The following is a 20,876-nucleotide window of genomic DNA, read 5'->3' as shown; positions in this document are numbered from 1 at the left end:
TTTTTTTTTTTTTTTGAGACCGAGTCTCACTCTGTCACCCAGGCTGGAGTGCAGTGGCACGATCTCGGCTCACTGCAACCTCCAACTCCCTAGTTCAAGCGATTCTTCTGCCTCAGCATCCCAAGTAGCTGGGACTACAGGCGCGGTGCCACCAGGCCCGGCTGATTTTGTATTTTTAGTAGAGATGGGGTTTCACCATGTTGGCCAGGCTGGTCTCAAACTCCTGACCTCAAGTCATCCGCCCGCCTCAGGCTCCCAAAGTGCTGAGATTACAGGTGTGAGCCACCGCACCTGGCCATGTGACTATTTTTGAAGGAAATATTTAAAGGACATTTTGCTAGGTGCCAGCTTACCTTCCCAAAAACATTCTGCCAGTTGACACTCCTCTCAGCAGGCTAGGAAAGTGCGCATTTCTCCACCATCATCACCTGCAGTGATGTTACCAGTTTTTCTTCATCTCAACCAACCTAGTAGGTGAAAAGGTTTTACTTTCTTTAGTTACCAGTAATGTTAAGCATCTTTCCAGATGTTTATTGATCACTTGAATTTCAGCATTGGCTATTTGCTTCTTTTGCCCATTTTCTAAGGGAGTGTCCATCTTTTTACACAAGATACTCGAACTACAGGCTGAAGGTGAACAGGGCCCCAAGGGTTGCTTGTGATGTGTTAGGCATCCAGAGAGCCCATCCAGGTGTAGGTTGCCAAATCAAGGAGGCCTTCCTAGAGGAGGTGGTGTTCATCTGCTGGGATTTCCTGTTGGAAATGTTAAATTTGCTGAATGAATGGACGGATTTTTTTCTAGAATAAGAATGGAACAGTTGATGTCCATAACCCAGGAGGAGACTGAGAACCTGCGGCGACGTGAGGTTGCCTGTGAGTTTCGGGATGGGGAGCTCGTGAGCACGCTGCCTGCTGGCCGGGCTGGCAGGGTGGATGGCCCCTCCCTCTGTTGGCCATGCATGGAGGGCATTGAGTGTTGGCCCTCGAGAGGGGCAGTCAAGTCCCGCCATGGAGCACAGGCTCCAGGGTCAGCCTAGACATGGATTCAGAGTCCCAGTTCAGATACCCACCATGTGACCTTAGGGACATTACTGCTCCCCAACTTTTCCAAACCTTGGTTTTCTTAGCTACAAAATGGAGGAAATGGGCCAGGTGTAGGGGCTCATGCCTGTAATCCCAGTGCTTTAGGAAGCCAAGGCTGGAGGATCACGTGAGCCCAGGAGTTCAAGGCTGCAGTGAGCTGTGATCACGCTACTGCACTCCAGCCTGGGTAACACAGCGAGACTGTTTCTCAAAAAAACAAAAAGAAAGTCCAAATGCTCCCAAATAGAGGATTATTTAAATAAATGTTGGTGATCCATGTGCTGTGGCGCTCTGGTATTAGCATCCCATTAACATGTTATCATGGGGAGTGTTCATAAAAAGTGGGAAGTGGGATGATACCATTTTCGTTTTTTTAATTGTAAAATATGCATCATGTAAAATTTACTGTCTTAATCAGTTTATTTTATTTTATTTTATTTATGTTTTGAGACAAAGCCTCGCTCTGTCGCTCAGGCTGGAGTACAATAGTGTGATCTTGGCTCACTGCAACCTCCACCTCCCAGGTTTAAGCAATTCTCTGCCTCAGCCTCTGAGTAGCTGGGATTACAGACGCACAACCGCCACACAAGGCTAATTTTTGTATTTTTAGTAGAGACGGGGTTTTGCCACGTTGGCCAGGCTGGTCTTAAACTCCTTACCTCAAGTGATCTGCCTGCGTCAACCTCCTGAAGTGCTGGGATTACACGCGTGAGCCACTGTGCCCGGCCTTCATTTTAAAATAGATTAGTTATGTGGCATTATTGTTGTACAACTGCCAGCACCACCCATCGCCAGAACTTTTTCATCTTCCTCAACTGAAACTGTCCCTAGTAAACACTAACTCCCCATGCCCCCCTCCTCTCAGCCCCTGGGAATCAACGTTCTACTTTCTGTGTATGGATTTGACTGTTATAAGTACCTCCTATATGTGGAATCATACAATATTTCTCCTTTTGTGTCTATCGTATTTCACTTAGCATAATGTCCTCAGGTTCATCCATGTTGTAGCATGTGTTTGAATTTCTTTCCCTTTTTTTTTTTTTTCTATTTCTTTGTTTCTAAAAACAAGCCCACCAGGGAAAAATGTTCTTCCTTTTCAATATAAATAATGTTGCATTGCCTGTATATGCCACATTTTCTTTCTTTCTTTCTTTTTTTTCCTTGCTCTGTCACCAGGCTGGAGTACAGTGGTGTGAACACGCTCACTGCAGCCTCCACCTCCTGGGCTCAAGCAATCCCCCCACTACAGCTTCCCAAGTAGTTGTGACTACAGACACACAACACCTCACCTGGCTAATTTTTTTCTTTTTTTAAGAGATAGGGTCTCACTCTGTTGCCCAGGCCGGTCTCAAACTCCTGGGCTCAAGCAGTCCTCCCACCTTGGTCTCCCATAAGTGCTTAGATTATAGGTGTGAGCTGCCATGTCCAGTCTCTACATTTTCTTTATCCATTCATCTATCAATGGGTATTTGGGCTGCTTCCACTTTTTGACTGTTATGAATAATGCTACAAATTTGTGTGTACAAATATCTATTCTAGTCCCTTCTTTCAATTCTTTTATTTTAATTTTTTGATTTTTCTTTTCTTTTCTTTTTTTTTTTTTTTTTTTTGAGATAGGGTCTTGCTCTGTTGCCCATGCTAGAGTGCAGTGGCATGATCTCAGCTCGCTGCAACCTCTGCTTCCTGGGTTCAAGCAATTCTCCTGCCTCAGACTCCCAAGTAGCTGAGATTACAGGCACCTGCCACCATGCCCAGCTAATTTTTGTATTTTTAGTAGAGATACAGTTTTGCCATCTTGGCCAGGCTGGTCTTGAACTCCTGACCTCAGGTGATCCACCTGCCTCGGCTTCCCAAAGTGCCAGGATTATAGGCATGGGCCACCATGCCTGGCCTATTTTAATTTTTTAAATTCCTAAATGCATAAAAATTGACTAGAAGAATATATATCAAAATGGAATAATATTTCTGGATGACAAGATCACAGAAGATTTTATGTATGTGCTATTCAGTGTTTTACAATTAGCCTTCCAAGCATATGTTGCTTTTATAATTAAAAAGAACAGGCTGGGCGCAATGGCTCACACCTGTAATCCCAGCATTTTGGGAGGCCAAGGCGGGTGGATCACGAGGTCAAGAGATTGAGACCATCCTGGCTAACATGGTGAAACCCTGTCTCTATTAATAATACAAAAAACTAGCTGGGTGTGGTGGCGGCCCCCTGTAGTCCCAGCTACTTGGGAGGCTGAGGCAGGAGAATGGGGTGAACCCAGGAGGCAGAGCTTGCAGTGAGCCGAGATCACGCCACTGCACTCCAACCTGGGCGACAGTATGAGACTCTGTCTCAAAAAGAAGAAAGAAAAAGAAAAGAACAAAGGGTTTTTTAAGGTGACTCTCAGGTAGGTAACCAGGTGAGGCCTCAAGGAGGCCTCTTCCTCAGTTCCCGTGGAAATCCCTGCTGCATCCCTGCCCAAGTGCCCCAGGAACAGCCACCCCACTCAGCTGTCCCCACCTCATGTTCCCGCAGCTGCCATGCAGCAGATGCTGACGGAGAGCTGTAAGAACCGGCTCATCCAGATGGCCTATGAATCTCAGAGGCAGAACTTGGTCCAGCAGGCCTGTTCCAGGTAAGGTAAGGAAGAGGAGTCCCAGGTGAGGGAGTTGGGGGAGCTGGCTCAGGGCCCAAGACCGTGGGATGAGAGCTGGGCACTAAACCTCCCGCCCTGGTCCACCCCAGCCTCCTATCTGCCATTAGGGGCAAGTGATGGCTGCTGTTCCTGAGTTTTCTAGCTGGATCCATGATTCAGCATTGGGCTGTGTTAAAGTAGTAACAGTCACTCCCATTACTTGTGCACTCCCTGTGTGGCAGGCACTCAGCTAAGCGATGACCCGCATTCGCTGATTGATTCTAGGATGGACTGTATTGTTATTAACCCCATTTTACAATTGGGTTTCTCAGGTTCTGAGAAACTGTATAACACACCCAAGGAAGCACAACCAGCAGGTGGTGGAGCCAGGATTTGAGCCCAGCAGAGGGAAGGGGTGTGCTCTTGACTGTGGTACACTCGTTAGTGTCCGAGGACTCCCACGGTTGGGAGTGGGATGCCCTGGAGGGATAAGCAAAGGGGTTGCTTTCATGCTCATGGCCGCTCTGGGGTCCGGCTCCCTGTGCTCACTGTGGCACTGTGGGTTTGTTGGAGGTTCCACAGGCACCCAGCAGAGCCAGTGGGGAAAACTCAGTCCGTGCTCAGGATCCCCAGACAGGGACAGGCCAGCAGCCCTGGATGCCCTGTTTCTCCTCCTATGCAGGTGGCTGGCACAGCTGCCACCCTCCAGGGCACCTAAACTGTGCCAGCCTCCTCTGGGTCCCTGCAGATGTGGGAATTTCTCGCCCGTTTCCTGATACATGACACTGTGCTTAGGAGTTGCAAGCACAGGGGTCAAACAGACCCGCCCAGGTCCCACTTCTCCTTACTAACCGTGAGGTCTCAGGGGAGCCTCTTTCCTTCCCTGGGCTTCAAATTCCTTATCAGATAAATCATAGTACCTACCCGTAGAGTTGGTGGAGGATTTAATGAGTGTTAATGAGCATGATGTCTAGTGCATAAAGGTCCAATAAATACTTGCTATTGTTGTGAAGCAGGGACCTCACTGGAAAAAAAATAGTTGCTATTATGAAATAAACAAAACCAAGATGGTGGCTGGGCGCAGTGGCTCACACCTATAATCCCAGCACTTTAGGAGGCCGAGGTGGGTGGATCACCTGAGGTCAGGAGTTTGAGACCAGCCTGGCCAACATGGTAAAACCCCGTCTCTACTAAAAATACAAAAAAATAACCAAACGTGGCAGTGGGCACCTATAATCCCAGCTACTTGGGAGGCTGTGGCAGGATAATTGCTTGAATCTGGGAGGTGGAGGCTGCAGTGAGCCAAGATCATACCACTGCACTGCACTCCAGCCTGGGTGACAGAGTAAGACTCCATCTCAAAAAAAAAACAATAATAATAAGATGGTACCAAAGCACAGACATACTTGAGGCTGCAGGTTCTTGTGCCCAAATCAAGGGCTGCTCCCTGCTTCCTGCCCAGGGTGAAAATGCCAGGAAGGACAGTTTTGTCACACTTCGGTGGCTCACCACCCTTGGGAGTCAGGAGCTCCCCACCCATGGAGGTGGCTGGGCAGAGGCCAGGCATCCATTTCAGGGGGTGCTGTGGAGGGGATTCTGGTGGAGGGTTGGGTGAGAGGACCTGAAAGCATCTCTCTCCCAGCTCCTGACTCGATCCCCTTCCCCCCAAGGCATGGGATTCAGAGAGACTCGATGTCTGTGCCCCACCCAGGGCCCGGCTCCCAGCAGGTACTCCATGAGTGTGGTCCAGTAAAGAAATGGGTTATCAGGCCGGGCGCGGTGGCTCAAGCCTGTAATCCCAGCACTTTGGGAGGCCGAGACGGGAGGATCACGAGGTCAGGAGATCGAGACCATCCTGGCTAACACGGTGAAACCCCGTCTCTACTAAAAATTACAAAAAACTAGCCGGGCGAGGTGGCGGGTGCCTGTAGTCCCAGCTACTCGGGAGGCTGAGGCAGGAGAATGGCGTGAACCTGGGAGGCGGAGCTTGCAGTGAGCCGAGATCCAGCCACTGCACTCCAGCCTGGGTGACAGAGCAAGACTCCGTCTCAAAAAAAAAAAAAAAAAAAAAAAGAAATGGGTTATCTTGATCTCCTCCAAGGGGCCTGGCACATAGTAGGTGCTCAGGAAACATTCCAAGAATGAATGAATCTGTTGTCTTTCTGGCAGCATGGCCGAAATGGATGAACGATTCCAGCAGATTCTGTCGTGGCAGCAAATGGATCAGAACAAAGCCATCAGCCAGATCCTGCAGGAGGTGAGTCCTCGCCCAGGGCCTGAGGGCGGGGGCTCAGGAGGGAGGTTCAGGAGCCAGGACAGGGCGCCGAGCTCTACACAGAGCCCTTCCTAGACAGCGTGTGAGACCCCAGAGGTTTGTGACCATAGAAGTGTACAAGTGATCAGGGTGAGGGGTAGAGAGAGAGGCTGAGGGGGGACCCGGGGGATGGTCTTCTGGTCATTAAAATCCACAGAAGCACCTCCACCTGCTCCCTGGGAGGCTCCCACCTCCATCCTGTGTAGAAGGCTCCATTGGAAGGACTTAAGTGGCAGGAGGTGATGGTGACCACACCATGGAGGTCAGGCCACAGAGGGCGCTGTGGGACCTCTGGCCTCTTCTCATGTCTAGACCTGCTGTGCTGCTGTCTGCTCTTCCACCTCTGCGGTGCTCGGCAGGTGCCTGGCAGGGCCCTTGAGTGGATGAAACGAAGGGCCCCGTGACTTCCTCCCCTTCAGTGTCCATATTACTCTGTTTAGTGTTTTTGTTTTCTTTTTTTGAGATGGAGTTTCCCTCTTGTTGCCCAGGCTGGAGTGCAGTGGCGTGATCTCAGCTCACTGCAACCTCTGTCTCCCAGGTTCAAGCGATTCTCCTGCCTCAGCCTCCCGGGTAGCTAGAATTATAGGCACCCACCACCACACCCAGCTAATTTTTGTATTTTTAGTAGAGGCAGGGTTTTGCCACATTGGCCAGGCTGGTCTCAAACTCCTGACCTCAGCTGATCCACCTGCCTTGGCCTCCCAAAGTGCTGGGTTTACAGTCATGAGACACCACGCCTGGCGTGTTTAGCTTTTTATTTTCCTTTTTTTCTTCTCTTTTGTTTAAAGACAAGTTCTTGCTCTGTTGCCCAGGATGAGTGAAGTGATGTGATCACAGTTCACTGCAGCCTCAAACGCCTGGGCTCAAACAATCCTCCCACCTTTGCCTCCTGAGTAGCTGAGACTATAGGGCCACCACGCCCAGCTAATTTTTTTGATTTTTTGTAGAGACAGAGTCTCCCTCTGTTGCCCAGGCTGGTCTCAAACTCCTGGGCTCAAGCAGTCCTCCTGCCTCGGCCTCCCAAAGTGCTGGGATTACAGATGTGAGCCACCGGCCTGTTCAGCTCTTTCCTGCAGCCTCGTGGGAGTCTCGCCACTGCCTCCCTTCTTCCCTCCCCTTTCTCCCCTGTCCTCTGCGTGTTTGTCATCCCACCCTGCTCCTTTCTTCCTAATTGCAATCTCTGTTTTAAAATGGTTTGACTTAGTGTCTGTGGAGCTTGTCTGAGGAAAATTCTCCATTTCTCAGAGGAGGCATCTGCCTTGTGGTTAAGTGGGGCTCGGGAGCTGGATAGGCTTGGTGTGTGTCCCAGCGCCACTGAGTCATGCCTCTCAGTGTCACTTTCCCCATCTGTGAAACGGGCCAGTAAAAGCACCCACACGGTCCACTGTGGTGGAAATTCAGGGTGTGATGCCGGAAGTGCATCAAGTAGAGGCCAGCCCGAAGCGAGCCCCTCATATCATCTTAAGGTTTACACAAGTGAGGTGAAATCTCTCTCTCTCAGAAGAAAACCCATCCATTAAGGTGCTCTGTACACAGCTTTTGCTTTTCACAGAGATGGGGCTGCAGGGAAAGGTGTGGGCACGGCCCCCTGCTGAGGGCTGGTGGTCTGTGTTGCAGAGTGCGATGCAGAAGGCTGCGTTCGAGGCACTCCAAGTGAAGAAAGACCTGATGCATCGGCAGATCAGGAGCCAGGTGAGCCCTGGGGCCGTGGTCCCTGGACCTGCCCTCTCAGAGACTTGCAGAGTAGCCCTCCAGGGCGGCAGGTCACAGCAGTTGAGGTTTGAACCCCAGCTCCTTGGCTTGCTAGCCCAGCAAGAGGTCAAGGCCTTGCCCTCAGAACCTCGCTTTGCTCCCAGCCTTGTGTCGGGGCTGCTGGGAGGGTGCCTGGAGGCCTCCTATTCCGCGGTCTGGTGAGGGTCTTGCCAGTGAGCGTGGCCTGTTCGAGTATCCACCACACCTGGGCCAGGGAGGGCGGTGCTGACGTGTGGCTTTGACTACTCCGGCTGCCTCTGCTGTCGGTGCTCCCGGCAGGACTTCCCCACTAGGAAAAGCAGCCAGTGCAGGCCCCGGCGCTCCTACAGCTCAGACCGACAGAGGCGTCTCAGGGGCATGTGGTATTTTCCCCAGAAGAGGGCAGGTGGGGATGTGAGCCACGGTGGCCCTGACACCTGCTGAAAAGTGACCTTGGCCCCGGAGGAGGAAGTCTTCCTCATAGACCCTCCCTCACATGACAAGATCCCCCCTAGGCCAGCTGCTGACCTTCAGGCTGTCCTTGGGCAAGCCCCGCTATGTGGCCTGGTGGCCACCGCCTGTGGAGTGGGGCTGGGGCTGGGGCTGGGGCTGAGGTGAGCGTCAGGCAATGGGAGCGCTCCTGCATCATGTTCAGCACACTGAAGTTTGCATTTTTGCATGGTTTTTTTCTTTCTTTCTGTATTTTTCTTTCTTTTTTTTTTTTTTTTCGGACCAATTTACCTTTTTAATTTCCCTCTTTAATTTCAGTTCCACATTGCCGGACATGAAGCTCATTCCTCTGACCAGGGGTTGGTGGTGTCATAGGGACTTAGGGATGAGGGTCACTGGGTCATGGGCACAAGATAGAGAAGTACTGGCTATGGGGTCTGACCTCCCCCTCCCCTGCCGCCCAGGGCTAAAATCCCCTAGACACAGCCTGGAGAGTGTGCAGGGGCCCCCACTTTCTCACTGCAGGTGGTTTTCACCAGGTCAGCTGTTGCCCTTCAAACCCTGAGCTGGGACATCCCAGAGAAAGGGATCTCTCACTTACCTGCTCTGTGTCCTTGGGCAAGTGACTTAACCTCTCTGAGCCTTTGTTTTCTTGTCTGTAAAATAGAGGCAATAATACCTCCTAACAGTCAGAGAATTGATGAAATATTACACATCAAGTGTGCAGCACAGGCCTAACACACAGTAGGCACTGAAGACATACTAGCTAGTGTTACCATTGTTACTCAGTCACTTTCATTACCCTCTGTTCTCCCCTGCAAGAGAGGGACAAGAGAAATTGACCAGCAGGAGGCTGGGTGATAGTTCTGTCTGTGCTTTACTCTGGCCTGAATCCCAAGGAAAGCCCCCTCTCCACTGCACAAGCCTTTATCCCGTGCCCACTCTAGGACAGATCCTGTGCTGTGCTCTTTAGTAAACAGTGTTGGCCATGACAAACACGTTCGTGACCCCAGGAACGCAAGGCCATGAAGGAACGAATTCTTGTTCAAGCCTCTTGATGAGGTTCCCAGGCCTACAGGTTCCCCTCATTCCAGAGCCTCCCCAGCCCCCCCAGAAAGGCTTCTTAGACCCCACTTGGTCACCAAAGAGTAGCAGCACAAAACTGAACTGTGGTTAATGTGAGTAAAAAAAAAAAAACCCTGTCTCGTCTTCTGTTTAGATTAAGTTAATAGAAACTGAGTTATTGCAGCTGACACAGCTGGAGTTAAAGAGGAAGTCCCTGGACACAGAGACACTCCAGGTATGTAGGGCTCCCTGCCCCTGCCCTCCTTCACGTGGTGAGACCCCCACCTGGTGCTCCCTCCCAGCCCCTGGGAGTCAAGGGCTTCTCCAGCAGACAGAGGGCAGAGCTCCTCTGTGGCTATGACACCAGAGGACACCCCCCAGCCCCAGAAGGCCCAGCGCAGGCCAGGGTTAGAGGTGCTCAGCCTGTTGCGAGGCAGGAGGGTCAGAGGAAGGAGGGTTTCATTGCCAAGGCTCCCCCACTCCATCTCCATCACTGCGTTTCCTGTGCTGGCTGCGGGCCCGCCGCTGAGCTCCTGTCTCTCTCTGTAGGCCGTGCTTTAGGCCCCTGGGCAGGCATCCTCCAGGGCTGGAGCTTTTGGGTGTCCCGGGATGTCTGGAGGAGAGGGCCCAGCCGCATCTGTGTAATTCCCTGCAGGCAGCATCTCTGGGGCTCCAGCCCGGGAGTCCTGCCCACACAGATGAGAGGGCAGCAGGGACTGGCAGCTGGCCTCCTGGACTGGATGCCTGGGAGCTGGGTGTGGCCTGGCACAACCCTGCTGTGCACCCTTGGCAGGTTGGGGAGGAGGGGGCAGCCCCTTCCTCTCTCTGAACTTCAGCCTCTCCAGCTGCAGGCGGAGGGCTGGATGGGGTGGTGTGTGAGGACATGTGCCCCTGCCAAGAGTTTGAGCAGAGCCTTCAGTCTGTCACTGTCCCTGTGTCTGTTCTCAGTGGAGAGGTCTCAAGCCGTCCCATGGACTCCTCAGTGCAGTGAGGGGTCTGGGGTCTGCATCCCTGGTCTCAGGTGCACCGCAGGTGTGCTGTGTGCCCTTAGGCAGGCGTCTGCCCCTCCAGGCCTTCTTCCCCTACTCCGTAAGATGACAGCGGTCCTCCAGGCCCAGCCTGTGCCATCAGGCCATCGGAGAAGGCTGAGCTAACAAGGGAAAGCCCTTTGTGAGCCTTGAAATGATCTTCAGAGATGAGAGGACTGGGGCTCTCTCAGAGAAGCTGCAGCCATCGTGCCTGGCGGGTGCCCTAGTCCCTGCCCACGAGTGCAGCAGGGCTCTGGCTGTCGGGGCCCCCATGGGGTTTCCAAGAGCAAGTGTGGGAGTGGAGCAGGGACCCCAGGCTCTGGTTTGCATGCACCTCCATTTGTATGGGGCCCCACACCCTTCCCCACCATTTGCTTCTGCCCCTGTGCTCTGTTGTCTGGGAGACCAAGGCAGGCACCGGTGGCTTGTCATTTCTTTTGTTTGATGTTTCTTACCATCCCATTGTCATCAGTCACCAGGATCCCATGCCTGACTTAACCCCACAAGGAAGAGAGATGCAGGCTTAGGGGAAGGGGGGCAGAAGGGCCTCTTAGCTTTGTCCCCCAGCTCAGCCTGGAGGGCGTTGGGCAGAGAACCGGGTGAGCAGGAGGCCAGGCCCTTCTCCATCCTGCCACCGCGGGACTCCTGCGCTGACGCCAGCTCACGGTGGTGTGGGGTGTGGTCTTGTTTGCAGGAGATGATCTCGGAGCAGCGCTGGGCCCTCAGCTCCCTGCTCCAGCAGCTGCTCAAAGAGAAGCAGCAGCGAGAGGAAGAGCTCCGGGAAATCCTGGTATGTGTTTGGCTTCTGTGCTCAGCATCACACACACGTTTACTTTTCTTTAACAGACTTGCCATTTTTAGAAACACCTGTTATTCAAGTAAGAGTTGTTCATCAAAGAAAAACTGGATAGCCGGGCGAGGTGGCGGGCGCCTGTAGTCCCAGCTACTTGGGAGGCTGAGGCAGGAGAATGGCGTGAACCCAGGAGGTGGAGCTTGCAGTGAGCCGAGATCTGGCCACTGCACTCCAGCCTGGGCGGCAGACCGAGACTCCGTCTCAAAAAAAAAAAAAAAAAAGAAAAGAAAAACTGGAAAGCACAAAGGAAAATAATTGCATTTCCAAGCATTATCTCCTGCCATTTGTTGTTTGTTTGTTTGTTTGTTTGAGACAGGGTCTCACTCTGTCGCCCAGGTTGGAGTGCAGTGGTGCAATCTCAGCTCCCTGCAGCCTTGACTTCCTGGGTTCAAGCAATCCTCCCACTCAGCCTCCCGAGTAGCTGGGACTACAGGCATGTGCCACCATGCCTGGCTAATTTTTTTTATTTTTCGTAGAGATGGGGTTTCGCCGTGTTGCCCAGGCTGGTCGCCAACTCCTGGGCTCAAATGATCTGTCTGCCTTGGCCTCCAAAAGTGCTGGTTTTACAGGCATGAGCCACCACGCCCAGCCTCTCCTGCTGTTTTGATGCATATTTTCCAAACATTGTGATGCATCTTTATAGCTATTCATGTGTGTGCCTTTTAAACGTGACATGGTATATACCCTTTTCCAGCAGCCTGTTTCCGCACATTCTTTTCAAGTCATTAAACTATTCCTTGATGTCCTTTTTCAAGACTGTGCTTGGCCCCTATTGTTGAGTATGTAGATTACTTCTGGTTTTTAAACTTTTCCAGATGATGCTCTCCGAATGCCTTTGTAGTCGAGTATTCGGGAACAGCCATGAGCATTCACTCCAGACAGGACTCGCTGTGTCCAGGGCAGGCCGTTTGATAAGTTTTTGGTCGGAGTGGCCCAGCCGTCCCCTGTCCCCTGATGGGTTTGACACTGGCACATTTTCAGTGTGGCAGAGGCCCCCTTGAGAGTGTCTCCTCTAGACCCAGAGGGAACCCAAGCAATGAGGACAGAGGCCAGGCCCACCATCTGGGGTGGAAAAGAACGAGTCGTTCCTGTGTCGCTGTGAATGCACCAGACACCCTCTGAGCTGCATCCTAGGCCGGGCCCTGTGCAGGTTTAGAAGAGACCAGCTTCTTCTGGAGGCCTGAGCAAGCCTGTGCCCATCAGAAGAAGCTGCCTGTTCCTCACGGTGCCCTGCTGCCATCTCCTACGCATCAGGTTACTTTGCAGATGGTGGCTTGGCGCTGTGCCGTAGCAGCCAGGAGCTGTGGCTGGTGCTCCTGCCCTTGTAGGCCTTGGGGGTCACCACCAAAGGGGGAAGCACCGTCCCAGCAGAACACAGCCCGTCCGGCTCCTGGGCGCTGGAAGAGAGGGGCTGCAGCCCAGACGGAAGGGAGCAGTGGGCGTGGCCAGGTCCAGGGGGCCACGAAAGGGCAGTGAGGCCCAGCAGGGATTGGGAAACGCCTGCGCTGATCCCATTCCCCAGTCACGCCAGCCCTCACGGAGCAGCTCTGTTGTTCTGAGCATGGGCTGTGGAGTAAGACAGGCCTGGATCTGATTCCTGGCCCCACCCTGGGCAGGTTACTCATCACCCTGAACCTCAGTTCCCTCACCTGGGAGGTAGAATCTCCTTCACAGAGTTGTGAGGATTAATGAATGGCATCTTTCGGTGCACAGCATGGTCTGGCACATGGTACTGTGAACACGTCAGCTACGCCTGTTGTCACTGTGGTCGTTATCAGCATTGTTTGTTTGCTGCTGTATTCCCAGCACCTAGAGCAATATTCAGCGAAGAGTTATCGAATAGTGGAATAAAAGAATCATGTTCAGGCCGGGCACGGTGGCGCACACCTGTAATCTCAGCACTTTGGGAGGCCAAGGCGGGCGGATCACCTAAGGTGGGAGTTCAGGACCAGCCTGGCCAACATGGAGAAACCCCGTCTCTACTAAAAATACAAAATTAGCAAGGTGTGGTGGCACATGCCTGTAATCCCAGCTACTTGGGGGGCTGAGGCAGGAGAATCACTTGAGCCCAGGAGGTGGAGGTTGCGGTGAGCCGAGATCATGCCATTGCACTCCAGCCTGGGCGAGAAGAGTGAGACTCTGTCTCAAAAAAAAAAAAAAGAATCATGATCAATGGCACATTGATCATTTTTCAGCTCTGTCAGACAGTGAAGCCCACTCTAGAAGCTGAAGGTGTCCTTCGCACCTGTATCCCCCTTGCCTGGCACCCAGGAGGCAGCCCGGGCTGGGTAATGCTTGCTCTCCCACAGGCAGACAGAGGGGGTACCTCCCACAGGGAATGGCAGAGTGTGGTACCAGGTGGCAGAAGCTCAGGTTCAGGCGCTCCGCCTGACCAGGTGTGTGGTGTCAGGCAGGTCAGCTACCTTCTCTGAGATCGTCTCAGCAGTAAATTGGACAGAGTGATGCTTCCTGCTTTTCTCATTTCTATAGTTTAAACTATAGACAATAAGCGGGTGGGAAAGTTCTCTGTAAAATACTAACTGCCAGCCGGTCACAGTGGCTCACGCCTGTAATCCCAACACTTTGGGAGGCCGAGGTGGGCGGATCACTTGAGGTCAGGAGTTTGACACCAGCCTGGCCAACATGGCAAAATCCCGTCTTTACTAAAAATACAATAAGTAGCCAGACGTGGTGGCGCACACCTGTAGTCCCAGCTACTCAACCTGGGTGACAAAGCAAGAGCCCATCTCAAAAATGAAATGAACTGAAATGAAATGAAATAAAATAAAAAAGTACCAAGTGCTCAGAGGAGCATAGTTCATAACTATCATTGTTTTTTTGTTTTTGTTTTTGTTTTTTTGAGACGGAGTTTCGCTCTTGTTGCCCAGGCTAGAGTGCAGTGGTGCGATCTCAGCTCACTGCAACCTCCGCCTCCCAGGCTCAAGAGATTCTCCTGTCTCAATCTCCCGAGTAGCTGGGATTACAGGCATGCACCACCATGCCCTGCTAGTTTTGTAATTTTTTTTTTTTTTTTTTTGAGATGGAGTCTCGCTCAGTCGCCCAGGCTGGAGTGCAGTGGCGCGATCTCGGCTTACTGCAAGCTCCGCCTCCCGGGTTCACGCCATTCTCCTGCCTCAGCCTCCTGAGTAGCTGGCACTACAGGTGCCTTCCTTCACACCTGGCTAATTTTTTTTTTTTTTTTTTGTATTTTTTAGCAGAGACAGGGTTTCACCATGTTAGCCAGGATGGTCTTGATCTCTTGACCTCATGATCCTCCCGCCTCAGCCTCCCAAAAAGCTGGGATTACAGGCGTGAGCCACTGCGCCCAGCCTAGTTTTGTATTTTTAGTAGAGATAGTGTTTCTCTGTGTTGGTCAGGTTGGTGTTGAATTCCTGGCATTACAGGGATTACAGGCATGAGCCACCATGCCTGGCAACCATCATTGTTATTACAGGTTTTATTACCGTTTTGAAACTAACATTGCCTGCTTCATTCCTGGCAGACGGAGTTAGAAGCCAAAAGTGAAACCAGGCAGGAAAATTACTGGCTGATTCAGTATCAACGGCTTTTGAACCAGAAGCCCTTGTCCTTGAAGCTGCAAGTAAGGACTGCTGGTGCCTGCCCCGGCCAGGGAGCCCCGGGGACCTCCTCCCAGAGGTGCCTGTGGTACCTCCACCATGCTCTGCCTCTTGTTACCTTCCTGGTGACCCTAGCATGCCAGATCCTGTGCCAAGCCCCAGTGGAGACAGAAGTGAGAGCGAGGGAGTGTTCATTCTGGTGAGGGGGGTGACAAGGCTGGTCACTGCTGTGCGGGGCAGAGACCACTGAGCCCACAGTAGAGCAAAGCCTGTGCCAGGAGCCACTGTCTGCCCAGCACCTGCAGGGCGAGAGAGGCGGTTGAAACAGCCCCCTCTTGATGGATGTTCAAGTTGCCTACTATTTTCAGGTTTGCAGACAGGGCGGCAGTGAACCCCTGGGCCTGTCTTTCTCTGTGTGCCTACACATGAGTTTTTGTAGGAAAAATCCCGAGTACATTCTATGTATTAGGTTATGTATATTCAAACCCTTCATTTTCTGTTGTAAACAGGGGCTTCTTTTCTTCCTTCCCACTCATGGTACACGTTTCTTTCTTGCAGGAAGAGGGCATGGAGCGCCAGCTGGTGGCCCTCCTGGAGGAGCTGTCGGCTGAGCACTACCTGCCCATCTTTGCGCACCACCGCCTCTCACTGGACCTGCTGAGCCAAATGAGCCCCGGGGACCTGGCCAAGGTAGGCAGCAGCCATCTGCAGGGAGAGGAGGGACATGCAAGGCCGCTGTCCTGACCAGCCGGGGGTTGACCTGCTCCTTGTGTAGTCCTCAGTGAGGCCTGTCCCTACCTAATGGCCCAGGGCCACCTTGCTTCCAGACGGCCAGAACCCCTGCCCTTCTGCCCCAGACGCCTGTGTGTGCCCCACACACTGTCTCACTGCGAAATCCTGGGGAGGCGGGTCCTGCTGACCTGCTCAGACTGGATCTTCAGACTGGAGGGACAAGACAGGCCCTTGGGGATCCAGCCGCTGCCCTGCCTCATAGTGTCACAGACTGTCGTGGCCACAGCACTGCCTGAGCCCCTGTTCCTTTCTGGGCACAAGCTGAGCTCTTTACAGCACATTAATCCACTTATTCTTCAAAACAGAATGATCATCACTGTGCCTACTAACTTTGTAGCACCTGCACGTGCTGGGCACCATTTTAAGCACTTTTTGTATTCAAACTCACTGAATTCTTCCGACAGCCTAGCGGGGTACATATCATTGTCATCTTTCAGATGAGACCCAGTAAGGCAATAACTTAGCCCGGCCGGGCGCAGTGGCTCACGCCTGTAATCCCAGCACTTTGGGAGGCCGAGGCGGGCGGATCACAAGGTCAGGAGATTGAGACCATCCTGGTTAACACGGTGAAACCCCGTCTCTACTAAAAATGCAAAAAATTAGCCGGGTGTGGCAGCAGGTGCCTGTAGTCCCAGCTACTTGGGAGTCTGAGGCAGGAGAATGGCGTGAACCTGGGAGGCAGAGCTTGCAGTGAGCCGAGATCGCGCCACTGCACTCCAGCCTGGGCGAATGAGCGAGACTCCGTCTCAAAAAAATAATAATAATAATAACTTGGCCCAAGGTCACACAGCAGAGTGAGGCCTCTACCCCAGTGTGGCCCCAGAGTTCGTGTTCTTTGCCATGAGACTGCCCTGCGCCTCCCTGGACAGATGTAGACACCAGGGTCCGAAAGGACTGGATGGCACTGAGGGTCACATGCTGTGCCACTCAAGCTCTGGAGGCTGAGGGACTGTGGGGCTCACGTGCTGCTGCTGCCTTGTGTCTTGGCCTCCCAGGCTTCTCTCCTGCCCCACCTGGTGGGGAAGTGGCTGAGGTGTACAGGTGAAGCCTGGCACTGGGAAGCGGTTGCTAAACTGTAGCTGTTGCTAGTGCTGGTTTCCCTTTGGGCTTCAGTTTCCCCCCAACTCCTGTCACACTGATTAGGCTGAGGCCTGGGGAGGTTGCCTCACAGCTATGAAGCCGCACTGCTTCATCCTGACCTTGGGCCCCACCAGGCCCCAGAAGGCTTCCACATTTCCAGCAGAAGGTGCCAGCGGTCCTGTGGGCCTGGGCCTGTGCCAGGTAATTCATGCCATTTAGCAGGCTCCTGCCCAGGCCACAGTCTGCACTTCCTTGAACTGTTACAGGTGGGCGTCTCAGAAGCTGGCCTGCAGCATGAGATCCTACGGAGAGTCCAGGAACTGCTGGATGCAGCCAGGATCCAGCCAGGTAGCAGCACAGCTCTGGCCTCTTCCGGGCAGGGCTCCCAGCCGTATGTGTGGGCTCTGGTGGGGACAGTCATTTGCTTACATTTCAGGATGAGTCCTGAGGGCTGGTTCTAGCCCCTGCTGGTTGGTAAGGTTCCCTCCCAAGGAGCAGGCTTAGGGATCAGTGAGCCCGTTTTACGGATGGGAAAAACTGGCCACCAAATTGGGAGAACAGGAGACCTCCACATAGGGGCCCTCCCAGCTCCCTGTCCCATAGCCTTCCCTCAGTTCACCCTACAGATGCTGGGATCCACACACTGAGAGACTTTGGACTAGAGGGAGAAATAGCCCGTCCCCAGGGCCTGTGGATGTGGAGAGATGTCCACAACAGGCTGTGAAGGGGCGAAGGCAGGTCGTGAGGGCCATGGGGAGAACGAGCAGGTGTGGAGTCTGGGGTCTGCCATGTGCTGAGCACATGCCGGGGGCCCGGCACCTGCCCACTGCTGTGCATGAACTGCGTTGCGGAGCCTCCGGATCAACCCCGCGAGGAGGCACTGTTGTGGTCCTCATTTTCAACATGAGGAAACTGAAGTGGAGAGAGGTTAGCATGTCCCCTGTCAGGTCCCACTGCTGGCAAATGGTGGAACCACTGGGCTTGACTGCCTCCCTGGGGAAGAGGTGAGGGGCCAGAGCAGGGGTGAAGGAGAGGGCAGGCTTGTGCTGCTGGGCTGGGCGAGGCTCTGGGCAGGGCATTTTTAACCAGAGCCAAGGAAGAGGCAAAGGAGCTGAGGCGAAGGTGGAGTTCTGGACTGGACCTCAGTGGGGAGGCCCCGGGGCTCCAGGGGGCTGGGCTGACTGCAGCCCCAGGATAGCTTCAGGCACCAGTTTTGCAGCCACTTTTACTCCAAGGACATTGACTCCACCCCCAAAAAGTCATTAAACTTCTTATGTGCAGAATAGACCCTTTCTGGATGTTCCTGACTCTCCAGCTCTCAGACTGGAGATCAGAAGAGTTTTCCATCAGGAGTTGGGGTCACCCCTGGCAGACAAGCCTCACGTGAGCAGGAGTCACAAACAGGTGCCCTGCACCCTGAGCGGGGTGCAGTGCCTCTGAGCCTAGCGGTCCTCAGGACCAGCTGCTTCTCACTGTTTGAGTCATCCCTGGAGCACACAAGCAGGTTCTTCCTCTCTATAGCAGATCGGCCATGAGGATCTGTGGCCACATGCAGAGAGTGGATGCCTGGGCTGCTCAGGGCTTCCTGCTTGTGCCCATTGGGGAAGGGGCCATGGTGGGATCCGTCCCGAGTTCCAGAAGGCAAGGGAAGCCCTCAATTTCCTAACACTTCTCTTATTACTCCCAGAAATCGGTACACTTTATATCAAATATAGAGGCTGGGGCCGGGTGCAGTGGCTCACACCTGTAATCCCAGCACTTTGGGAGGCCAAGGCGAGTGGATCACCTGAGGTCAGGAGTTTGAGACCAGACTGGCCAACATGGTGAAACCCCATCTCTACTAAAAATACAAAAAGTAACCGCGTGTGGTGACGCACACCTGTAGTCCCAGCGCTCGGGAGGCTGAGGCAGGAGAATTGCTTGAACCCAGGATGCAGAAGTTACAGTGAGCCAAGATAGCACCATTGCACTCCAGCCTGGGTGACAAAGTGAAACTCTGTCTCAAAAAACAAAAAAGAAAAAGATAAAAACAAATATAGAGGCTGGACGCAGTGGCTCGGGGCTGTAATCCCAGCACTTTGGGAGGCCTGCGCGGGAGGATCACTCAAGCCCAGGAGTTTGAGACCAGCCTGGGCAACATAGAGAGAAACCGCTTCTCTACAAAAAATAAAATTAGTTGGGCGCGGTGGTGCACACCTTAGTTCCAGCTACTTGGGGGGCAAAGGTGGGAGGATCGCTTGAGCTTGGAGGTCGAGGCTGCAGTGAGCCATGATTGTGCCCCTGCACTCCAGCCTGGGAAAGAGTGAGACCATCTCAAAAACAAAACAAAACAAAAAAATCAAAAAATTAGCAAGGCGTCATCCCAGCTACTCCGGAGGCTGAGGTGGGAGGATTGCTTGAGCCTGGGAGGTTCAGGCTGCAGTGAGCTGTGATCATAACACTACACTCCAGCCTGGGTGACAGAGCAAGACCGTGTCTGGAAAAAAAAAAAAAATTATACACACACACACACACACACATACACACACACACACATAGATATGAGAGCTCCCTCAAAATGGTAGCTTGGGGGCCGAGCGCGGTGGCTCACGCCTGTAATCCCAGCACTTTGGGAGGCCGAGGCGGGCGGATCACAAGGTCAGGAGATCAAGACCATCCTGGCTAACACAGTGAAACCCCATCTCTACTAAAAATGCAAAAAATTCGCCGGGCGTGGTGGCAGGCGCCTGTAGTCCCAGCTACTTGGGAGGCTGAGGCAGGAGAATGGCGTGAACCCGGGAGACAGAGCTTGCAGTGAGCTGAGATCGCACCACTGCACCCTAGCCTGGGCGACTGAGTGAGACTCCGTCTCAAAAAAAAAAAAAAAAAAAAAATGGTGGCTTGGGGGTAACACTGATACCCTTAAGGGTCTAGTGTTGTAACAGCCTTTTAAAAATCTTTAGTTTTGGCCGAGCATGGTGGCTCACGCCTGTAATCCCAACACTTTGGGAGACTGAGGCAGGCGAATCGCGAGGTCAGGAGACGGAGACCATCCTGGCCAACATGGTGAAACCCCATCTCTACTAAAAATACAAAAATTAGCTGGGCACGGTGGCGCATGCCTGTAGTCCCAGACACGCAAGAGGCTGAGGCAGGAGAATTGCTTGAACCTAGGAGGCGGAGGTTGCAGTGAGCCGAGATTGCGCCACTGCACTCCAGCCTGGCGAGAGTGAGACTCCATCTCAAAAAAAAAAAAAAAAATCTTTACTGTTTTTCCTGCTATAAAAAGTAATGCTTGTAATTCAAGCCATAGAATAAATAAAGTGACCCGTGATCAGGAAGGGAACCAGGGATAGAATCAAAGAAGTGGGTGGCTCACGTTGCATGATAGAAAAAGAGACTTAGCAGCATGGTGCGGTGGCTCACACCTGTAATCCCAGCACTTTGGGAGGCCGAGATGGGCAGATCACCTGAAGTCAAAAGTTTGAGACCAGCCTAGCCAACATGGTGAAACCCCGTCTCTACTAAAAATACAAAAATTAGCCTGTCACGATGGCAGGCACTTGTAATCCCAGCTACTCGGGAGGCTGAGGCAGGAGAATGGCTTGAACCTGGGAGGCAGAGGTAGCAGTGAGCCGAGATCGTGCCACTGCACTCCAGCCTGGGCGACAGAGCGAGACTCTGTCTCAAAAAAAAAAAAAAGACTTAGCATTTTCTAAGGGCTGCTTCTGATGTCCTAGCAGGGGATGCTGGCTCCAGGGCAGAGCGGCCAGCATGCTGGGGACTCTGGGGCTGGGGGCAAGGGAGCAGTGTTGAGGGGCCTTTCATTCTGCTCCCCTGGGTCACCTGATGGGCAGCAGCCCATCCTGTCTCCTGGGCAACCAGGTGAGAAGCCAAGAGCTGGCCCTTCACTGAGAGCTCCTGCCCCAGGGCTCTGTGGCTGCGCCACCAGATGGCTGCGTGGCCCTGGCTGAGTGACTCCCCGCCTCCGAGCCTCAAATGTCTCATCTCTGAAAGTGTTGAGCCCTACTTGCAGGGTGGCTCTGAAGGGTCCCGGGGACATTAGAGATCAGAGGACCCACTTACCAGGTGCTGCAGCCATCCCTGCAGAGAGAGACTTCAGTCCCATTCTGCAGATGGGAGATGAGGCTCCGAGAAGAGAAGAAGAGAGTGTGTTGGCAAGGAGAGCACTCCGCTCAGATCTGAGAGCAGAGGCTCCCCCACCCTCCAGCTCACTCACTATGGGGACAGGCAGGCCCACGATGAGCCCCTAGGGGTTGGGGTCAGTGGAGATGACCG

At 53.1% G+C, this 20,876-nt stretch overlaps 1 protein-coding gene across 4 annotated transcripts in view; it reads left to right on the top strand.

The window, feature by feature from the left end:
• LRSAM1 (leucine rich repeat and sterile alpha motif containing 1) overlaps window positions 1-20,876 on the top strand; it is a 54,379-nt gene that overhangs the window by 31,048 nt on the left and 2,455 nt on the right. For 3 of the 4 annotated variants that reach the window (XM_025359460.1, XM_025359461.1, XM_025359462.1), the window contains 9 exons: window positions 803-873; window positions 3,608-3,707; window positions 5,877-5,964; window positions 7,639-7,713; window positions 9,422-9,502; window positions 10,990-11,085; window positions 14,651-14,749; window positions 15,285-15,416; window positions 16,865-16,946. In XM_025359460.1, the coding sequence (XP_025215245.1) occupies window positions 803-873; window positions 3,608-3,707; window positions 5,877-5,964; window positions 7,639-7,713; window positions 9,422-9,502; window positions 10,990-11,085; window positions 14,651-14,749; window positions 15,285-15,416; window positions 16,865-16,946 (824 nt within the window). The remainder of the gene's footprint in view (window positions 1-802; window positions 874-3,607; window positions 3,708-5,876; window positions 5,965-7,638; window positions 7,714-9,421; window positions 9,503-10,989; window positions 11,086-14,650; window positions 14,750-15,284; window positions 15,417-16,864; window positions 16,947-20,876) is intronic. The other variant, XM_025359463.1, reaches the window with a different exon arrangement.

Source organism: Theropithecus gelada, chromosome 15 (genome assembly GCF_003255815.1).
Source record: "Theropithecus gelada isolate Dixy chromosome 15, Tgel_1.0, whole genome shotgun sequence".
In the NCBI taxonomy this organism is placed as follows: Eukaryota; Metazoa; Chordata; class Mammalia; order Primates; family Cercopithecidae; genus Theropithecus; species Theropithecus gelada.
Note: the sequence above shows the minus strand (reverse complement) of the source record. Positions and strands in the feature narration are given on the sequence as shown.